The 18,341-nt window shown below is 38.4% G+C and overlaps 1 protein-coding gene across 4 annotated transcripts in view; it reads right to left on the bottom strand.

Annotated features, from left to right (window-relative positions):
- Nucleotides 1-18,341, bottom strand: part of NUP205 (nucleoporin 205) — a 94,842-nt gene that overhangs the window by 40,645 nt on the left and 35,856 nt on the right. For all 4 annotated transcript variants that reach the window (XM_527899.9, XM_016958191.4, XM_016958192.4 and 1 more), the window contains exons 12-22: nucleotides 17,339-17,544; nucleotides 15,805-15,987; nucleotides 13,120-13,170; nucleotides 12,330-12,539; nucleotides 9,563-9,662; nucleotides 9,025-9,162; nucleotides 7,542-7,731; nucleotides 6,069-6,189; nucleotides 4,299-4,380; nucleotides 3,611-3,775; nucleotides 3,156-3,280 (exon numbers count right to left, since the gene is read on the bottom strand). In XM_527899.9, the coding sequence (XP_527899.5) occupies nucleotides 3,156-3,280; nucleotides 3,611-3,775; nucleotides 4,299-4,380; nucleotides 6,069-6,189; nucleotides 7,542-7,731; nucleotides 9,025-9,162; nucleotides 9,563-9,662; nucleotides 12,330-12,539; nucleotides 13,120-13,170; nucleotides 15,805-15,987; nucleotides 17,339-17,544 (1,571 nt within the window). The remainder of the gene's footprint in view (nucleotides 1-3,155; nucleotides 3,281-3,610; nucleotides 3,776-4,298; nucleotides 4,381-6,068; nucleotides 6,190-7,541; nucleotides 7,732-9,024; nucleotides 9,163-9,562; nucleotides 9,663-12,329; nucleotides 12,540-13,119; nucleotides 13,171-15,804; nucleotides 15,988-17,338; nucleotides 17,545-18,341) is intronic.

Below are 18,341 nucleotides of genomic sequence, written 5' to 3'. Positions count from 1 at the left end.
AGAGCATATGTTATGGCCAGGCGCGGTGGCTCATGCCTGTAATCTCAGCACTTTGGGAGGCCAAGGCGGGTGGATCACCTAAGGTCAGGAGTTTGAGACCAGCCTGGACAACATGGTGAAGCCCCCTCTCTACTAAAAATACAAAATTAGCCGGGTGTGATGGTACATGCCTGTAATCCCTGCTACTTGGGAGGCTGAGGCAGGAGAATCGCTTGAACCCGGGAGGTGGAGGTTGCTGTGAGCTGAGATCATGCCACTGCACTCCACCTGGGCAATAGAGTGAGACTCCATCTCAAAAAACAGTAACAACGACAACAGAGAGTATGTTATAAACTGGTAAACTGCTGGTATGGACATGTTTTCCTTGGCTAGTAGAGTGTTCTAAAAATTAGAACAACTTTAACAAAAATTCAGATTTCCAAATTCTTTTAAAAATGAATAAATAAAAATAAAAATTCAGACAATCTGGCCCAACAAATCCTGCACTCTGGCACGGTAAAATAAGCCAGGGATGAGTAGGAAGGCACATGCTCTCCAGTCTGCCAGATTCTCCTTTCCTCCCACTCCCTTAACTGGACCCTGGCTTCATTCATTTACTTCACCTGCCATTAGCCTAGGTGTTAAGCTTATCAGTTGTTTCTACTTATATATCAAATTCTGTAAATCTGTGCTAATATGTACATCAAATTTGTTCCCCCATTAAGGAAGAATTAATTTTGATTTACAGGAAAACCTAGCTATAGTACTTACAGTGAAGGGATGTTTGGACAGCCAGAGGACAGAAAAGATAGTAAAGAATTACAAAAAGAAAAGCAGGAGATTAACAAAGAAAAATCTCCATGCCAGTAACACTAAGAGGTTAGTGATGCATTTCTTTTTTTTTTTCTTTTTTGAGATGGGGCTCACTCTGTTGCCCAGGCTGGAGTGCAGTGGTGCGATCTCGGCTCACTGCAAGCTCCACCTCCCAAGTTCACGCCATTCTCCTGCCTCAGCCTCCCAAGTAGCTGGGACTACAGGCGCACACCACCACGCCCGGATAATTTTTGTATTTTTTTTTTTCTGGGACAGAGTTTCGCTCTGTCGCCTAGGCTGGAGTGCAGTGGCGCGATCTCGGCTCACTGCAAGCTCCGCCTCCCGGGTTCACGCCATTCTCCTGCCTCAGCCTCCCGAGTAGCTGGGACCACAGGTGCCAGCCACCATGCCCGGCTAATTTTTTGTATTTTTAGTAGAGATGGGGTTTCATTGTGTTAGTCAGGATGAATTTTTGTATTTTTAGTAGAGATGGGGTTTCACCATGTTTCACCAGGATGGTCTTGATCTCCTGATCTCATGACCCACCATTTCTTATCCTAAAAATGTAAATTTAGGGTAACACTTAAATTGAGAAATTGGTCACAGCTTATAAAGCCTGGTTCTTTTTTTTTTTTTTTGAGACGGAGTTTTGCTCTTGTTGCCCAGGCTGGAGTACAGTGGCACGATCTAGGTTCACTGCAACCTCTGCCTCCCGGGTACAAGCAATTCTCCTGCCTCAGCCTCCTGAGGAGCTAGGATTACAGGCGTCCACAACCAGGCCCAGCTAATTGTTTTTGTATTTTTAGTAGAGATGGGGTTCCACCATGTTGGCCAGGCTGGTCTCTAACTCCTAACCTCAGGTGATCTGCTCACCTTAGCCTCCCAAAGTGCTGGGACTAAAGGCGTGAGTCACTGCGCCCGGCCAAGCCTAGTTTTTAAAACACTTATAAAATGAATAAAACAATAAACAAAAGTGAACAAGCGAAATTATAAATTATCATTATAGTTTACTTATGTATTTATTTTTATTTTTTTTGAGACAGAGTCTCACTTTGCCACCCAGCTGGAGTGCAGTGGCATGATCCTGGCTCACTGCAACCTCTACCTCCTGGGTTCAAGCAATTCTCATGCCCCAGCCTCCCAAGTAGCTGGGATTACAGGCACGCGCCACCACGCCCAGCTAATTTTTGTATTTTCAGCAGAGACAAGGTTTTGCCATGTTTCCCCGGCTGGTCTCCAACTCCTGGCCTCAAGTGATCCAGACCACCTCAGCCTCCCAAAGTGCTGGGGTTATGGGCGTGAGCCACCATGCCCAGGCCCAGCCCTCATTATAGTTTAAATGTTAATCTGACATTCTACCACCTAACATAGTTGTATACAGGACTTCTTAATTTATTTGGTTATTAAAAAGTGCTTTCTGGCCAGGTGCGGTGGCTCATGCCTATAATCCCAGCACTTTGGGAAGCCGAGGCAGGTGGATCACAAGGTCAAGAGATTGAGACCATCCTGGCCAACATGATGAAACCCTGTCTCTACTAAAAATACAAAAATTAGCTGGGCATGGTGGGCGCGCCTGTAGTCCCAGCTACTTGGGAGGCTGAGGCAGGAGAATCGCTTGAGCCTGGGAGGTGGAGGTTGCAGTGTGCCACAGTCACTCCACTGCACTCCAGCCTGGGCAACAGAGCGAGACTCCATAAAAAAAAAAAAAGTGCTTTCCCAGCCTGGGCAATGTGGCAAAACACCATCTCTACTAAAACTACAAAAATTAGTCATGCATGGTGGGACACACATATAGTCCCAGCTACTTGGGAGGCTGAGGTGGAGGATCATGTGATCCAGGGGAGGTTGAGGCTGCAATGAGCTGTGATCACACCACTGCACTCCAGCCTGGGTGACAGTGAGACCCCTTCTTTAAAAAAAAAAGTGCTTTCACTTACATTCTCATTGAAGTCTCTCAACAGTCCATTTCACAGCTTGAAAAACTCAAGAGTCAGAGACGTTTCATGCCATGCCCAAGGTGACTTCACCTGTCATGGGGCAGAGATGGGAACCAGAGGTCTTCTGACCCATCAGAAGGAGCTACTTTAAACACAGCACTGTTGGAAAGTTTCTACACTACTGGTAAAAATCCATCACAAAAATCTAATTTCCTCTATTTTTCAAGTGATTAACATAAGATTTGGGTTTATAAGAACTTGGGGTTTGTGCTTTACGGATTTTATCCACAAATGAAAGACAGGTCAAATTGCTAAATGAACTCATTTCAACTAAGTCCTGCTGTTATACTGTCATATCTGTGGCGTACTTATGCACCTGGTCAAGTTTCTTCTATTCAGTACCACAAAACGCAGTTTTCTGTGTACCTGGTAACATAGCTCAGCCAGTTGAGGAGATTCTCGCACTGCCACTGGGCCTGTTCTCCCTTCCGTTCCTTTCTCCAAGATGTTTAGAATGGCGTGAAGGCATGTCCGAGGGCAACCTAACACTCCTGCATGAAACCAAAAAGAAATTCAACTTTTCTTTTAGAATTGCTGCATTAAAATCTTAGACTGCCTTTTCAAAAGTTAAATTCTTTAAATATATGCTGTACTGTAAACACTCTTTCAAATACTGATAACAGAAAATTGATAAAGGCTGATTCTCTATAGCTCAGTTTGTCCAGTCTTGTTCTAAGCCCTAAAGACTGACCCATCCATCACATTACCTTTCTTACACTTTTTCTTTCAATGAATTATCCCATGAGCCCAGAATGCAATCAGTGACCCCTGAGATACACAAATATGGAAGGAAAGAAATGCCTTTATGTCTTAGGCTATACCTGGATCTTGTAGGTTTGTAGTACTGACAGGTTTTTTCAATTCAAAGCCCAACAGGTAGAGAGCAAGATTGGGTGGATTGCATTCCAGAGAGGTAATGAGAAGATTCAAGATGTGGATTCTTGTTTCATGACGAATTGCAACTAATTTCTTTTCAAGTTCTGATCCTTAATGCAGAAATCACAAAACAAAATTACAAAACAGTGGAAAGTTAACATAAGTCAAATAAAAAATACAGAACTTGTATTCCAACTCCATGTTTTCTTTAGATCGTTTGCCTGATTATCTATCACATTCATTTCAGATTTATTTAAAGTGGAATCCTAAAAACCTTATAAATTTACAAGTTGAGTACTCTTTATCTGAAATGTGTGGGACTAGAAGTGCTTCAGATTTCAGATTTTTTTGAATTTTAGAATATTTGCATTATACAGGTTGATGTATAATCCAAAAATCCAAAAATCCAAAATCCAAAATGAAGCAATGAGCATTTCCTTTGAGAGTCATGTTGGTGGTGGTCAAAAGGTTTCAGATTTTATTTTGGATTTTGCATTCTCAACCTGTATTCTAGCAAATTCTCAATTCCTCTTACACCATCACTAAACAGTTAACAATTACAAGTGTTTTCTTTAAATTAAGCATATATAAAAAGTAAAAGAATGCGTGTATGCACATTAATCTAAGGCATACCCTCTTCCAGACGTACAAATTCTTCTGCATCTTCACAATCCAAACACTCCACAAATCCAGCCATTAGTTTCTGACTTATACTCTGAAGTAACATGAAGGTAAAAAATGACAAATTATTACAGGTTTCTAAATATTAGAAAAACTATGATTGATATATATAAATATTCATCCATAAGGAAAAATAGGCAAACCTGCTTAGGTATTTACATTTTAGTTACATTTTTAATAGAAAACTCAGTTCCTTAAGTTGCCGTAAGTTAGCTCTCTATACACATAATTAAAGAAACAAAAGTTTTATAAATTCATTGATTTCAAAACTTGCTTCCTAATTTTCCTTCCCAAAGCATCAAGCTAGTTAAAAAAAAAAAAAAAAAAATCACGAAATTGCTGTTTACTGACCTCTTCATTATATAGTCAATGTTAACGAGATCTTAACTAAAACATAAAATAAAATTTTCATCTTCTCTCTTTAGAAATGTATTACTTATCACCCATTTTCTATTTCTGAGCTGATTTTGCCTTTAATAATCTAGGAGGATGTTAAATCAGTAATAATAATTTATACCAAAATCAACCCAAAAATCAGCACATCAAAAACCTTCAGCATCCCCTGATTATCACAAGGTTTCATAAACCTCATCCATAAGCCACAGATGAGACTTACACCTCTTATGGTGGTTCTCATGCTGGGTGGTACCACCACTCCAAAGGGAACTTAGAAATAAGTGGAGTCATCTAAGTAATCACATCTAGAAGTTACTACTGACAGATAGTGGTATCTAGGGATGCTAAAGGTACTAGATGTGAGGGACTATAACACACAAAATAAGATCTGTGCCATCCAACATGCCAGAAGAATCCTTATTTCAAAATAGGGACTCTATGAAGGACTACACAATAAAATCCTTCAACGAGGCCAGGCACGGTGGCTCAGGCCTGTAATCCTAGCACTTTGAGAGGCCGAGATGGGCACACTGCTTGAGCTCTAGAATTCGAGACCAGCCTGGCCAACATGGTAAAACCCAATAATACAAAAAAACTAGCTGGGCGTGGTGGTATGCACCTGTAGGATCACTTGAGCCCAGGGGCAGAGGCTGCAGTGAGCTGAGATTGTGCCACTGCACTCCAGCCTGGGTGACAGAGCGAGTTCCTGTCTCAAAAGAAGAAAAAAAAAATTCTTCAACTAGCTAAAGCAGTGATTTCCAACATAAAGATACAATGGGATGAAATGTTCATAAAGAAAAAAAAAAAGCAGATTCCGCAATTGTAGGTATTCAGTGAACAGAACTATTATAACTTGAATAAAAAGAGGAACTCCTAAAAACACTCTACAGTGTCATCAAATGAAGTGACACACAGGTGGATCACAAGAAAACCAGTGAAGTAGACAACTTACAACAACGAAATATTCAGAACTTGCAGAGGGCTCACTTAGAACACAGGCAACTGACAGGTCGGGAGCAGTAAACAAACAAGTTAACAGCAAACCTAATCATTTTGAACGTGCTGAGAGTAGCAGTGGTCATGTACCCAGAGTAGCAGTGTGCCACATACCATAATTATGCAGTATCACTGTGAATAGCATTATCTTCAAAGATAAGTCATAGCCAAGTTCGTGGGTAGGTTTTCACCCATCCTATACAAATATACTTACTCTTAATGAATTTTTCCACAACCAAGAATATGATTCCTCCATAGACACTAGAACTTCCATATATAGTCAAAATGCAAAATGCACCAAAAAATAACAACAGCAACAAAATCAGTTACCTGGTCATGTGTGAAATCTCCAACCAACTTTATCTGAATATTAGAGTTGCAAGAGATACAACAGAGGATCTTGGCGCTTTCAAAAGCCAATTCTGGATTAGTATTGCCATGATATAGGTATCTTTAAAGAAAAGAAAACATTTGAGGAACAGTGATAAAATTTTTGGTGTCTCACTATTCTCAATAAAGAAAATTTAGAACCAGGGCTTCCCCTGCCCATAAAGCACTTCAAGGTAAATAAGAAAAAGCTGTCCCCTTCTAAATAGATGCAGTCTGTTAGGGGTTGAATCATATCCCTGCCCCCAAAATCCTTATGTGAAGTCTGGCTAACCCAGTGACCTTATCTGAAAGTAGGGTCTTTGTACATATAGTCAATCGAGTTCAGACGAGGTCATTAAGGAGGCCCTAATAAAATATGACTGGTGTCCTCATAAAAAGGGTAAATTCAGACACAAACACACACACAGGGAAACTGCCATATGACGCTGAAAGCAGAGATCAGGGTGATGCTTCTATAAGCCACGGAACATCAAACCACCAGAAAGCTCAAGTTTTCTGTGAAAAGTTTGCTTCCTTTCCAGCCCTATCCTCCAAACACCTAGTTTCCCTACAGGAGACAGACAATATTGTCATTTTAGACTTAGAGATTTCGGGTGGGCACAGCGGCTCACACCTGTAATCCCAGCACTTTGGGAGGCTGAGCTGGGCGGACTGCTTGAGGTCAGGAGTTTGAGACCAGCCTGGCCAATATGGTGAAAGCCCATCTCTACTAAAAATACAAAAATTAGCTGGGTGTGGTGGTGCACATCTATAGTCCCAGCTACTGGGGAGGCTGAGGTGGGAGAATCGCCTGAGCCTGGGAGGCGAAGGTTGCAGTGAGCCAAGATTGTACCACTGCACTCCAGTCTGGGTGACAGAGCGAAATGTTGTCTCAAAAAGAAAAAAAAAAAAAAAAAAAAAAAGTAGACTTAGATTCTTAGAACATGGAAGAGAAGAAATTGTAAAGTTCAGAGTAATTAAAATCAGGGTAGCTAAAGAAGGCAACAGTAAAATGAGGCTGGGCGCGGTGGTTCACGCCTATAATCCCAGCACTTTGGGAGGCTGAGGTGGGCAGATCATGAGGTCAGGAGTTCAAGACCAGCCTCACCAACATGGTGAAACCCCGTCTCTACTAAAAACACAAAAATAGCTGAGCATGGTGGCACTCACCTGTAATCCCAGCTACCCAGGAGGCTGAGGCAGGAGAATCGCTTGAATCCAGGAGGGAGAGCTTGCAGTGAGCTGAGATCATACCACTGCACTCCAGCCTGGACGACAGAGCGAGACTCCATCTCCAAAAAAAAAAAAAAAAAAAAGGTAAAATGAGGCAAAAATTAAAAAAAGGTGATGCACTAGATACCTAACCAGATTTGAAAATCAAAGCTAGAATGTCTATCTGTTTACTTCATTTCTGTACCTACAAAGGTAACTTACCTGGCAATGTTTACCACATTATCTGCCTTCTTAGTTCTGGGATTAATTCCCTGCAAAAGCTGTTCTAAAGGACAGACTATTAGAGCCAGTTGACTCTCTCTTAGAAGGTCCATAAAAAGATTTTCCTTCTGCAGAGTAAGATTGAGAAGTGCAAGGCAATGCTGTACTGCTTTCTCCAGGTGTTTTTTCCCTATCAACCAAAAATAAAGTTAGAAAGTTCTAAATTTATCTTAAAAACTCACATTCAATTCTTAGGAAAACAAGACAAATGACAAGTTTTAGATTTTCAGATCTAGAGATTCAGACTCTTGTTTCCAACTTTCAGCAGCAAAACCTAGAGATTTACGCTCTCATTGTTTCAAAATTTCAGCTCCAACTTCACAAAACCATTCATCTATGCAAGTCATCGTTATTTTGCAATCCAGAAAACTCCCATGGAATGGATTCTCAAGTCACCTCTTTATCTTTTCCCTTATGGTTTAGAGCAACAGTTCTCAGAATGGGGTGGCTGAGCCCCAGGGCACATTTGACAATGTCTGGAGACACTTCTAGTTGTCCTAACTGGAAATGTGCTACTGGCATCCAGCTTACAATACACAGGTCACCATCCACAACAAAGAATTATTCAGCTCAAACTGTCAATGGTGCCAAAATTGAGAAACTCTGATCTAAAGTAAGACAAAATCACTGTGGAAAATAAAGCAGAAAATAGAAACAAGGATCACCTATAATCTTACCAATCAAATTTAAAATTGTGGCCTAATTCTTCCTATAGTGTCTTATCTGTATATTCTGACTATACAGTTATTGTTCATATGTTTAGAATCTCTTTTCTCATTTTGATCATAGCCATATTAAGTAGAGGTAATATAGCATCGTGGTAAAAAGCATGAGCTCTGGAGCCAAGCTGACTAGGTTCAAATCCCAGCTCCCACACTTGATAGGGAAAGCCAGTATAACTTCGTTGTATTTCAGCTTCTTTATTTGTTAAATGGAAATAAGAAGATCTAACACATTTTTGAATAGATCGAATGCATTAATATATGCAATGTGCTTTTAAAAGAGCCAAATACGTAGTAAGCATTCAATAAATAATAATTAGTGGTAATAACAACAAGTAAAATTTATTGACCACTATGTATCAAGCACTATAGTAAGTGCTTTTAAAAATATTATGAGGTGGGGGATGGACAAAAAAGTACTTTAAAGTTAGGGATGTTAAAGATGTTAAAACGATAGATCACTTTACCTACAAAAGACCCTGCAGTGAAACACAGTGACAGTGAGATTCTCTCTGTACTTTAGTCTGTTTTTACTTACAATACTCTCATTTAAATGATTCACTGAAAACACCACTTCAGATACAGAGAGAGAATCTTACAGTGAAAAATGACTTCAGAGATCATCTATTTCAAATTCTCAGTTTACAAAAGATGAAAACATCAAAGCTGTTTGCAAGACATGAAGACTTTTAAGCACATACCAGGAAAGGGGGCATAGGTGTCAAGCTGCTTAACTCCTTCTTCCAGTAAACTGAGAGCAAGCTCCAACATTGGTGACTCATTCAGCAGATGATACATCAGACTAAATCCAGGTGGCTTATAGGCTATGATTTCTTCTCCTAAATAGAACATAACATATTCCAAGAGATGATGGGTTAGTATTTTTGTCACACCCTTGATTTATATGAAATGTATGAGACTTGTAAATTAGATGGCATCTAAATAGATACAGGCAAGTTTCAATTTAGAGACACAGCAGTAATTCTCCTAAGGGCAAATCTGCACAAAGCAGTTAGTCAGCTATTCTATTAACTCATTAGAGAAATTGTAATGCAGTGTTCTTGATCTTCCATTCAATAATTTTTTCTCTTGAACAGAAAAATTAAAATGATTAAAACAATGAAATAAAAGATTAAATTCTAATTTAAAAGTATAATTTTTAATTTATGTATAACATAGCCATAATTTATAAATTATAAATAGTTGACAACTTGTTTGAAAGTGACAGAATTAAATTACCTTGTAGTTCCACAAACTGGTCTATAAAATCTTCAAGCTGAGGCTCGTAATCTCTGAGCAATTTATAAAACACCTCCAAAACCACCTCAGCAACTTCCCACTATAGAAAGATACAAATATGTCAATAACAATAAAACAGACCAAGGTGGTGGCCTTGCAAGGCTTTTCACTCTTCCCACTTCTTTTTCCAGAAAATAAGTGAAGTTTCTTGTCTACTTTATTCACTTATGCTAAGCAATATAGAAATCCCAATTCATTTTGCTTTATTTTGCTAAAAGATAATGAATTGGCTCATTTTCAAGGTAAAATATTTTCAATGCATTATTCTTAAAGATACATTTTTATAGGAGATGTTTGGAATTCATTAATACATTGAAAACATTTAGTATCTAGTCATATTCAATTTATAATTAAACATCAAATTTGGACACTTTTCAAGTGCCAAACATTTCACATTTTCTCTAACAAGCTTGCCTGCAAAGAATCTGAGAAATCATCTCATCTAAATTCCTTATAAGTGAAGCAAGTGAAGCTCAGAGCAGTGAATGAATTCCCCAAGATCATAAAGCCTGGCAGCAAACAGGCTGAAAGTCAAGCCCAGGCCTTCTCATTTTCAGACCAGGGTTCCATCCATGGCTATAGTCAAAGAAGGTTAAGAAGACACAATCACTGGTAGGCTTGCCCCAAATATTCCCATTATCGTCTTCTCATTCAAAATGTATTTAAAAGCTATGTACCAGTAAAGAAAAATACTTATGCCAAAAAAATTATATACAACTGCATAGCCAGTAAAACTAAAACTTTGTTTAAAAAATCCACTACACAGAATCTTAATAAGACTGGGTTTGGTCATTGTAGACAGGGTGGTTTTTTGAATTACTATTTTAAAATTATTATTTCCACTGCACATAATTGTATCAAGGTTGAGTTAGAAAATGGGACTATAAAGTGACTTTTAAATTATTTTTATATTATTCACTGTTTTGCATTTTCCAAAATTTTCAAAAAATTTTATTTAAATAAAAAAGGCATATTACCACATAATAATGGATTTAGGACTGGTAAACATACCAATTGCCTCTAACACCCTGTTATTTATCTCAATCCAAAGCACTGTTTGTGTGAGCAGCTAGTGTCCTAAAATAGTCATATAAATTAGATCTCAAGAACACTTTCAAGTAAAATAAATTCACAAAATTGAGGGAAAGTTTTTTAGAGTAAGTTGGGGTGGAACTGAAATCAATGGCAGCCAGGGAAAAGCAGCAACACTTGAAGTGTGGCTCTGCATGGGTGAAAAGTGATAGCATCTGGAGAGAATATGGCTGACTAATGCTCTAAACACTCAGATCACAATGACCTTTTTAAGAAAAAGCATATAAGACATTTAAAACAACTGTAAAAAAGTATCAGAACATTTTGATTAAATGAGTGCTGTAATTATCAGCACTCATTATTCATCTGAAATGACTTTATTAATGAGGCATGGTTGCTGTTATTGCTTTCTTCCCATCAGGAAATACATGTTAAGTTCTAGAGCTTAAGTAAAGTGTATACTCCATCTCAGTGTTTATTTTTACAACCTGGCAAGCAAAAATTCTAATGCAATTGACAAAAAAAAAGAACTTCAATTATTTGTGACTAAATATAAAAAACAAGCTATATCCAATGACAGGGCAGTGAATAAACTATGCTAGATACAAGTAACAGATTTTATGCAGTCACTAAAAAGACTATTTTCAAAGAATATCTTAGGACATGAAAAAAAACCCCATGATGCTAAGTGACAAAAAAGAAATACAAAGTAATATAACTAATTATCTCAATTGTTAATTAAGTGTACAGGCATAGGAAAAAGACTAAAAGTAGTTATCCTTCCTTTGGCCACAAAATTAAGGATGATATAATTTCTTCATATATATATATACACTTTTTTTTTTCAGATGGAGTCTTGATCTGCGCCAACTACCAAAATAAAGCAGAAACATTCCTACAAGATACAACCAAGGGTATTCTGTAAGGTTAATAAACAGTATTATAGACTAACGTGAATTACATCAGAACCTGGAAGAGTCTCTTACATAGCTTAGTGGCTATGAGCTTGGATCTGGAATCAGAGTCCTAGGTTCAAATCCTGGTCCTGGACCTTAGGCAAGTTCCTTAACCTTGCTAAGCCTCCATCTGTAAAATGGGAACATTAAATAGTACCTGCCTCATGGTAATATTGGAATTATATAAAATGATATATATAAGCTCAGTGGTTAGTGTCTTGCAACCAGAGCAAATGTGTCATAAAGATCAGTGCTCTCTCAGCCTCCATCCATGGCAGACATGCCTAATGGATTACAATACTCCTTCCCGCTAAACCAGTACTCCACAACCCAGTGCCACTAATCAATAGAAACTGCTGTGCAAGTTTAAACTTATTTCAATCCCTAACCTAAACCATTCCAATAAGCAGTAGTAGTGTGTTTCCAACAAATGTGACACTTTTTGTTCCATTTTAGTCAAAACTTGTTAAACTAAGGATATGAAATATGAACTCCTATCAATTAGATTACTGATGGCTAATGTCAGTGCTTGGGTTTTAATGACCAAACTTATTTTTTAGTGCACATAAACTAATCAGACCACTTCATAGATATTTCAAAACAAAGACTGTGAATTTTACTACCTTTCAAAAGCTAACATGAATTTAGCACCATATACTTTTGATAAAAGAAAAAGCAGTAAATGCATAAGGAGAAAAAAGCTTTTCTCTGAACATAACCTTTTCAGCTGCTCTCCGGTAAGCTCTCGTACGGAATCGTAGAAACACAGAGTCTCTAAGGAACTGCAAATAAGGGTCAAAGCCAGGGGGCCGCAGTCCAGCACCCAAATTAGAAGGAAATGAGCTCTCCACCAGGGTACTAATAAGCTGGCAAAAGGCCCGAGTCAATGGGTATTCTTCACACCGGGATTCTATTTCATTTAGTTCAACCTTCCAAAGAAAAAGAAAGAAAACTTGGTAATAAAAACTATTAGCTATGAAGTGAAGAGTATTATGCAGACATTAACATATTAATAGTGCTAACTCACACCAAAAGACATAACAGATATTTCTGTTTTTCATTTAGAGGAAAAGATAAAAAAGTATTATATGAATCCAGATGAGTCAGATGGAAGAACTCCAAATTCCCACTTACTGTCCCCAAACTTGAATTTAAAACAGAAATCTTTAATGTTTCTTTTAAAAGAGAGGGAGAATTAGAGAGAAAAGAAAAGAAAATAACTCTCATTTCAGGTTGACTCAAGTAATCTAATTAAATTGAGTTAAAATCAAGAACTTTCCATTTGGATGGCTGCCATGTAACATCCTTTTCCAACTCTGAAACACAAAATATTTTGGTTCCTTTTATTAAAAGTTTCATCTCTATTTCAACACTGATCAGAAAACCCTTCAAATAAAAATACATTAAATTTGATAATTATGGAAACGTAAAAGGGTAAGAATGATTCATAGACTTCTTATCATTACATGCATGAATGAATTAACATTTAAACTAAAAGGAAAACTTTACCTCAATACCAATAGCTTGCCTTTGACTTGGAATCCTCACGGTCTGCAGTATCTTAAAATAGTAAGAAGTAGATGTCAGGAGCATTCCTCATTCATCAATGAATATTAGTGGCTTTGCAATATAATAGTCACATACCTCACCCACTGGACCCACAGATCTCACAATGTCCACCAAAATGACAATCAATTAGTCCCTGGATGGACTTTCATTAGCAGTTCTGCCAGGTTGAGATAGAACTTTTGACTGTCTGGGGTTCTGAAAATTGGTAGTTTCTAAGAGCACACAAGACATTTTTTCAGCAAATTTCCTCTCAGATATTCTAGGAAATGAATCTTTAAAAAGGATTTATGGGATGAAATCTCACCAGTGTTCAAGATACTGGACTGTTTACAACTAGCCCTACTGATGGCACAAAAAACCCAAAAGGAAACTTCTTTTTTTCCTTTTTTTTTTTTTTTTTGAGACAGAGTCTCACTCTGTCGGCCAAGCTGGAGTACAGTGGCATGATCTTGGCTCACTGCAACCTCCGTCTCCTGGGCTCAAGCAATTCTCCTGCCTCAACCTCCAGAGTAGCTGGGATTACAGGCGTGCGCCACCACGCCCAGCTAATTTTTTTTTTTTTTTGTATTTTTAGTAGAGACAAGGTTTCACCATGTTGGCCAGGCTGGTCTCAAACTTCTGACCTCAGGTGATCTGCCTGCCTTGGCCTCCCAAAGTGCTGGGATTACAGGTGTGAGTCACTGCGCCCAGCCAGTAAACTTAAGAACAGGCTTATTAAAGGAGGCTCAAGTTTTGACTTAAGATGTTCTGTCCAGACCTCGATATGGGCCTAAGTAGTCTATGGTATAATAAATAATCCTACTGTCATGATACGTTACTTTCTTGCAAATCAAAAGTATACTAATTAGGTAGAATCCTTTAAAAACAATACTGTTGCTCTAAGGATACAAATGTCTAAACCCAATCACATTTGATTTCAGGTGTAAAGAAGCACTAAGCCCGTAAGACACTAGCAAGTATTGGTATGCTCAGGAATCAAAAGGTGAAGTATCCATAGTAAGCCAACCCCTCTCAGCAAACCCCAACTCTGTTAATTATTATGTTAACAAAGTATCAATAACATCTTCAGGATATGTATGTTAGAAAATAATCTAGAGTATTTTACTGCTTAAAAATGGTTGCTTCTGGCTGGGCGTGGTGGCTCACGCCTGTAATCCCAGCACTTTGGGAGGCCAAGGCAGGCAGATCACCTGAGGTGAGAAGTTCAAGACCAGCCTGACCAACATGGAGAAACCCCGTCTCTACTAAAAATATAAAATTAGCTGGGCGTGGTGGCACATGCCTGTAATCCCAGCTACTTGGGAGGCTGAGGCAGGAGAATCGCTTGAACCCAGGAGGTGGAGGTTGCAGTGAGCCGAGATCACCCCATTGCACTCCAGCCTGGGCAACAAGAGCAAAACTCCATCTTAAAAAAAAAAAAAAATTTTTTGCTTCTATGAATAATGAGTTAGAATCCCAGACTCCCTTAAGTTGTATTACTTCCAAGACAGATATACATATCCCACCTAACCATTTTCCTACAGATACATCTATAAAGTGCATCCATATTTTCCTTTATCACATATAAAATAATTATACCTGATAGAAAATTTTTAATGGAGCTTATCTCTAGAGAAAAGAATGCTAATATTTTGAAGTTATTGAGACTTCAAACATTATATCATCCATTTATTTCCCCACATCAGCAAAGGTACATTCCCTCAGGGTATAGAAGTCAAAAAATCCAACTGTCACATTCCCATTCTGCCCAAAGTTAAGTTTATGGTCCTGGCAATAAACCTTCATAACCACCAATAAAAAGTATTCTAGATGCTGTTAAAATTTCTCTGCAGGCTGGGTGTGGTGGCTCACACCTGTAATCCCAGCACTTTGGGAGGCCGAGGCGGGCAGATCACTTGAAGCCAGGAGTTCAAGACCAGCCTGGACAACATGGCAAAACCCCATCTCTACTAAAAATACAAAAATTAGCTGGGCGTGGTAGTGCAAGCCTGTAATCCCAGCTACTCAGGAGGCTGAGGCACAAGAATCGCTTTAACCCGGGAGGTGGAGGCTACAGTGAGCTGAGATCACACAACTGTACTCACTCCATCCTTGCCAACACAGCGAGATCCTGTCTTAAAAAAAAAAAAAAAAAATCAGTGCAAACTTGACAAACAGTTAGACCTGCCCTTTAATGGAAAAACAACCCCAGTGACCATGTAGCTATATAGAGATACTTCACTCTTCTGGTATAGGGCAGGAAAGAGCAGATAAGAAAAACAAACATTCCCCACATTTAATGAGTGCAGGTGATTTGTGAGGGCTTACAGCAGCCTGGTTTAAAGACAGAGTGGACAAATTCTGTCCATCTAGTAATATCTTAATAGACATCGAAAAATAAGGTCTTCAGAGAGGTACAGTACATGAAGAACCAATCTCTGGTAACCTAGTGAAGTTATCAACCAATCTAAAAGAAAAACCCAAGCCTATTAGTTTCTATTGCTATGCTCAGTCCCTAAACCGTAACTCTAGTTGGGATGTTCATGATATACTATAAGTTCCAACTGCATGTTCTTGCTTCTATGGTATTATCAAGCCCAACTTTCCACATTGGGATAATATAAATAAGGGACTTCAGAGCCCTACCTGAGTGTATTCCAATGACTGCCAGAGGGAAGCAGCAATTTCAGGAGATTTTCCAAAAGCTGCGAGTGTCTTCAGTAGCTCAGCTTTTAGGACAGGGGGAATACTGCATTGGAGGAGTCCCAGAGTCACCACAACAGGGGTCCACTGAGGGTGTTCACAGAGTGCCAAGCGAGCATTTTCACTCTAAGAATTGACACAAAAAGAACGAGACTTTCCATTTTTAAAAGTTATGAAAATGACCAGCAATCATCTAAATTGCTATCATTTATACTGAGTCCTCATAGGCTTAATATATACTAAAACAAAAATAAGCCTATCATTTATGTTTGAAGTCTACCAACACATCAAATCAGATCACTCATTCATTCAAAGTAAAAAACTGGAGGAGAAATAGACTTTGTAGAATTATTTTTGCAGTTCCAAGTATGAGAAATAATACAAACAGAGATAAATGGTCTGCAAGGGTTGGATAAATCTTACCTAGGCATCTTAAATCCTTTCTGGAACAATATATTATACTGCAGTATAAAGTATGAATGAAAAAAATACCTTGTCCTTTTCTCAAAAAAAATATGGAGATATACAGTATCAAGTATCACAACATTTTTTTAATTTTTAGTTGATATGTAATAACTATACATATTTATAGGGTACAGAGTCATATTTTGATATATGTATACAATATGTAATGATCAAATCAGGGTAATTAGGATATCCATCCTCTAACATTTTTCATTTCTTTGTGTTGGGAACATTCAAAATCCTCTCTTCTGGCTTTTGAACATACACAATGAATTACTGCTAGTTATATTCACCCTGTAGTGCTATAGAACACTAGAACTTTCTTCTTCTCTATCTGTAACTTTGTATGTTAACCAACCTTTCCCTATCCTCCCCTCCCATTTCCATTTTAATTCAGTGAGAAATAGTTAATAACTGACATTTTGATGCCTAATAATGTTAAGTACTATTAGAAAAGCCAAAAACTTAGAAGTTCCTATTCCTACCCTTCAGAGAGAATGTCAGACTATTCTAGTGAACAACAGACATAACTAAAAGATATTTCTGAGTTGGGAAATTATATACAGTCATGAAAATGTTTTTTACAAAGACCAATTTGGTAGTGGCAGATAAAATGGTTTGGTATAAGGAGAGAAAAAATAATACAGTAAATAACTTTTAATTACAATAGTCTTTATGTATACACACATAAATGCACACATATATCTCTACACCTATGCTGGAAACCTAGAAGCATATGCATCCAACAACTGGTTCTTATTTGCTCTTCTGACTATTTTCTTTCAGGCTCAGGCTATTATTTTTATACTAAGATTATGCCAATGAGCAGGGCTACCATAACTTACACCCTGTAGAGGTCAAAAAACAAAAAACTTAAAGGCAGAATGCTATATATCTGTTTATCTAGATAGGCTAAGTTTATTACTCTTAAATTAAAAGAAAATGTTTGGGGCTCTTAAAATGCTACTGTGCTATAATAAAAATAAAATTATGCTGGGGATGAGTTACCTACCCAAGTAATGATGGTAGACGTGAGCTGCAAAAAAGCAATCAATCCATCTTGCTCCTTCTGGGTGATGCCACGGGAAGGAAGGTGACGGTACTGGACGCTATCTGCACTTGGAAGATCCTTCCGAAGGTGTTCGTGGTAAAGCATCAAGGAGTGAAAGAAATGTTCCCAGGAAACAGGACTGCCACCTGCTCCCTGAATATTTTCAACTATAAAGAAAAACAGCACAGAATTTTATTTAAAAAACATCTAAGCATTTGCTGGGAAATGGAGAGAAAATTAATTTAAAACAATATACTTTTTTCTTTTTTGAGATAGAGTCTCACTGTCACCCAGGCTGGAGTGCAGAGGGGCAATCTCAGCTCACTGCAACCTCTACTCCCCAGGTTCAAGCAATTCTCCTGTCTCAACCTCCCAAGTAGCTGAGATTACAGGCATGCACCACAACGCCTTGCTAATTTTTGTCTTTTTGGTAAAGACACGGTTTCACCATGTTGGCCAGGCTGCTCTTGAACTCCTGACCTCAAGTGATCCGCCTGCCTCGGCCTCCCAAAGTGCTGGGATTACAGGCATGAGCCACTGCACCCAGCCTAAAACAACAAACTTTGTTTGCCTTTGTCTTAGCACAAAGGCAATCTCTGTCCTGCATAAGCAGTGTGCTGAAAATGGGTTAGAATCCCTCTGTGAGCTAGAACTCTGGATTAATTTTTCCTCTGGATTAACTTTTACTCAACAAAGCGGCTACTGCCAATGTAAATGTAAAGGTAATTTACTTTGGATGTCGGTTACCTACTTCACATCCAGGAGAGTTCTCTGTGCTCTCATGTAACTGTACAGGGCTGCTTTTTCCCACAGAATAATTCACAAATGTTGAGTTTGAATTCCCAAAGAAAGAGATAACTACAGTCTTAATTTGGGAATTACACTACTCCATTGCATACCAAGCATCGGAAGCAAAAGCATAGCACACAAGACTGGCAGGCTTGACAGAGTAGTCAGAACACTG

The sequence above is a fragment of the Pan troglodytes genome, chromosome 6 (genome assembly GCF_028858775.2).
Source record: "Pan troglodytes isolate AG18354 chromosome 6, NHGRI_mPanTro3-v2.0_pri, whole genome shotgun sequence".
Lineage (NCBI taxonomy): Eukaryota > Metazoa > Chordata > Mammalia > Primates > Hominidae > Pan > Pan troglodytes.
Note: the sequence above shows the minus strand (reverse complement) of the source record. Positions and strands in the feature narration are given on the sequence as shown.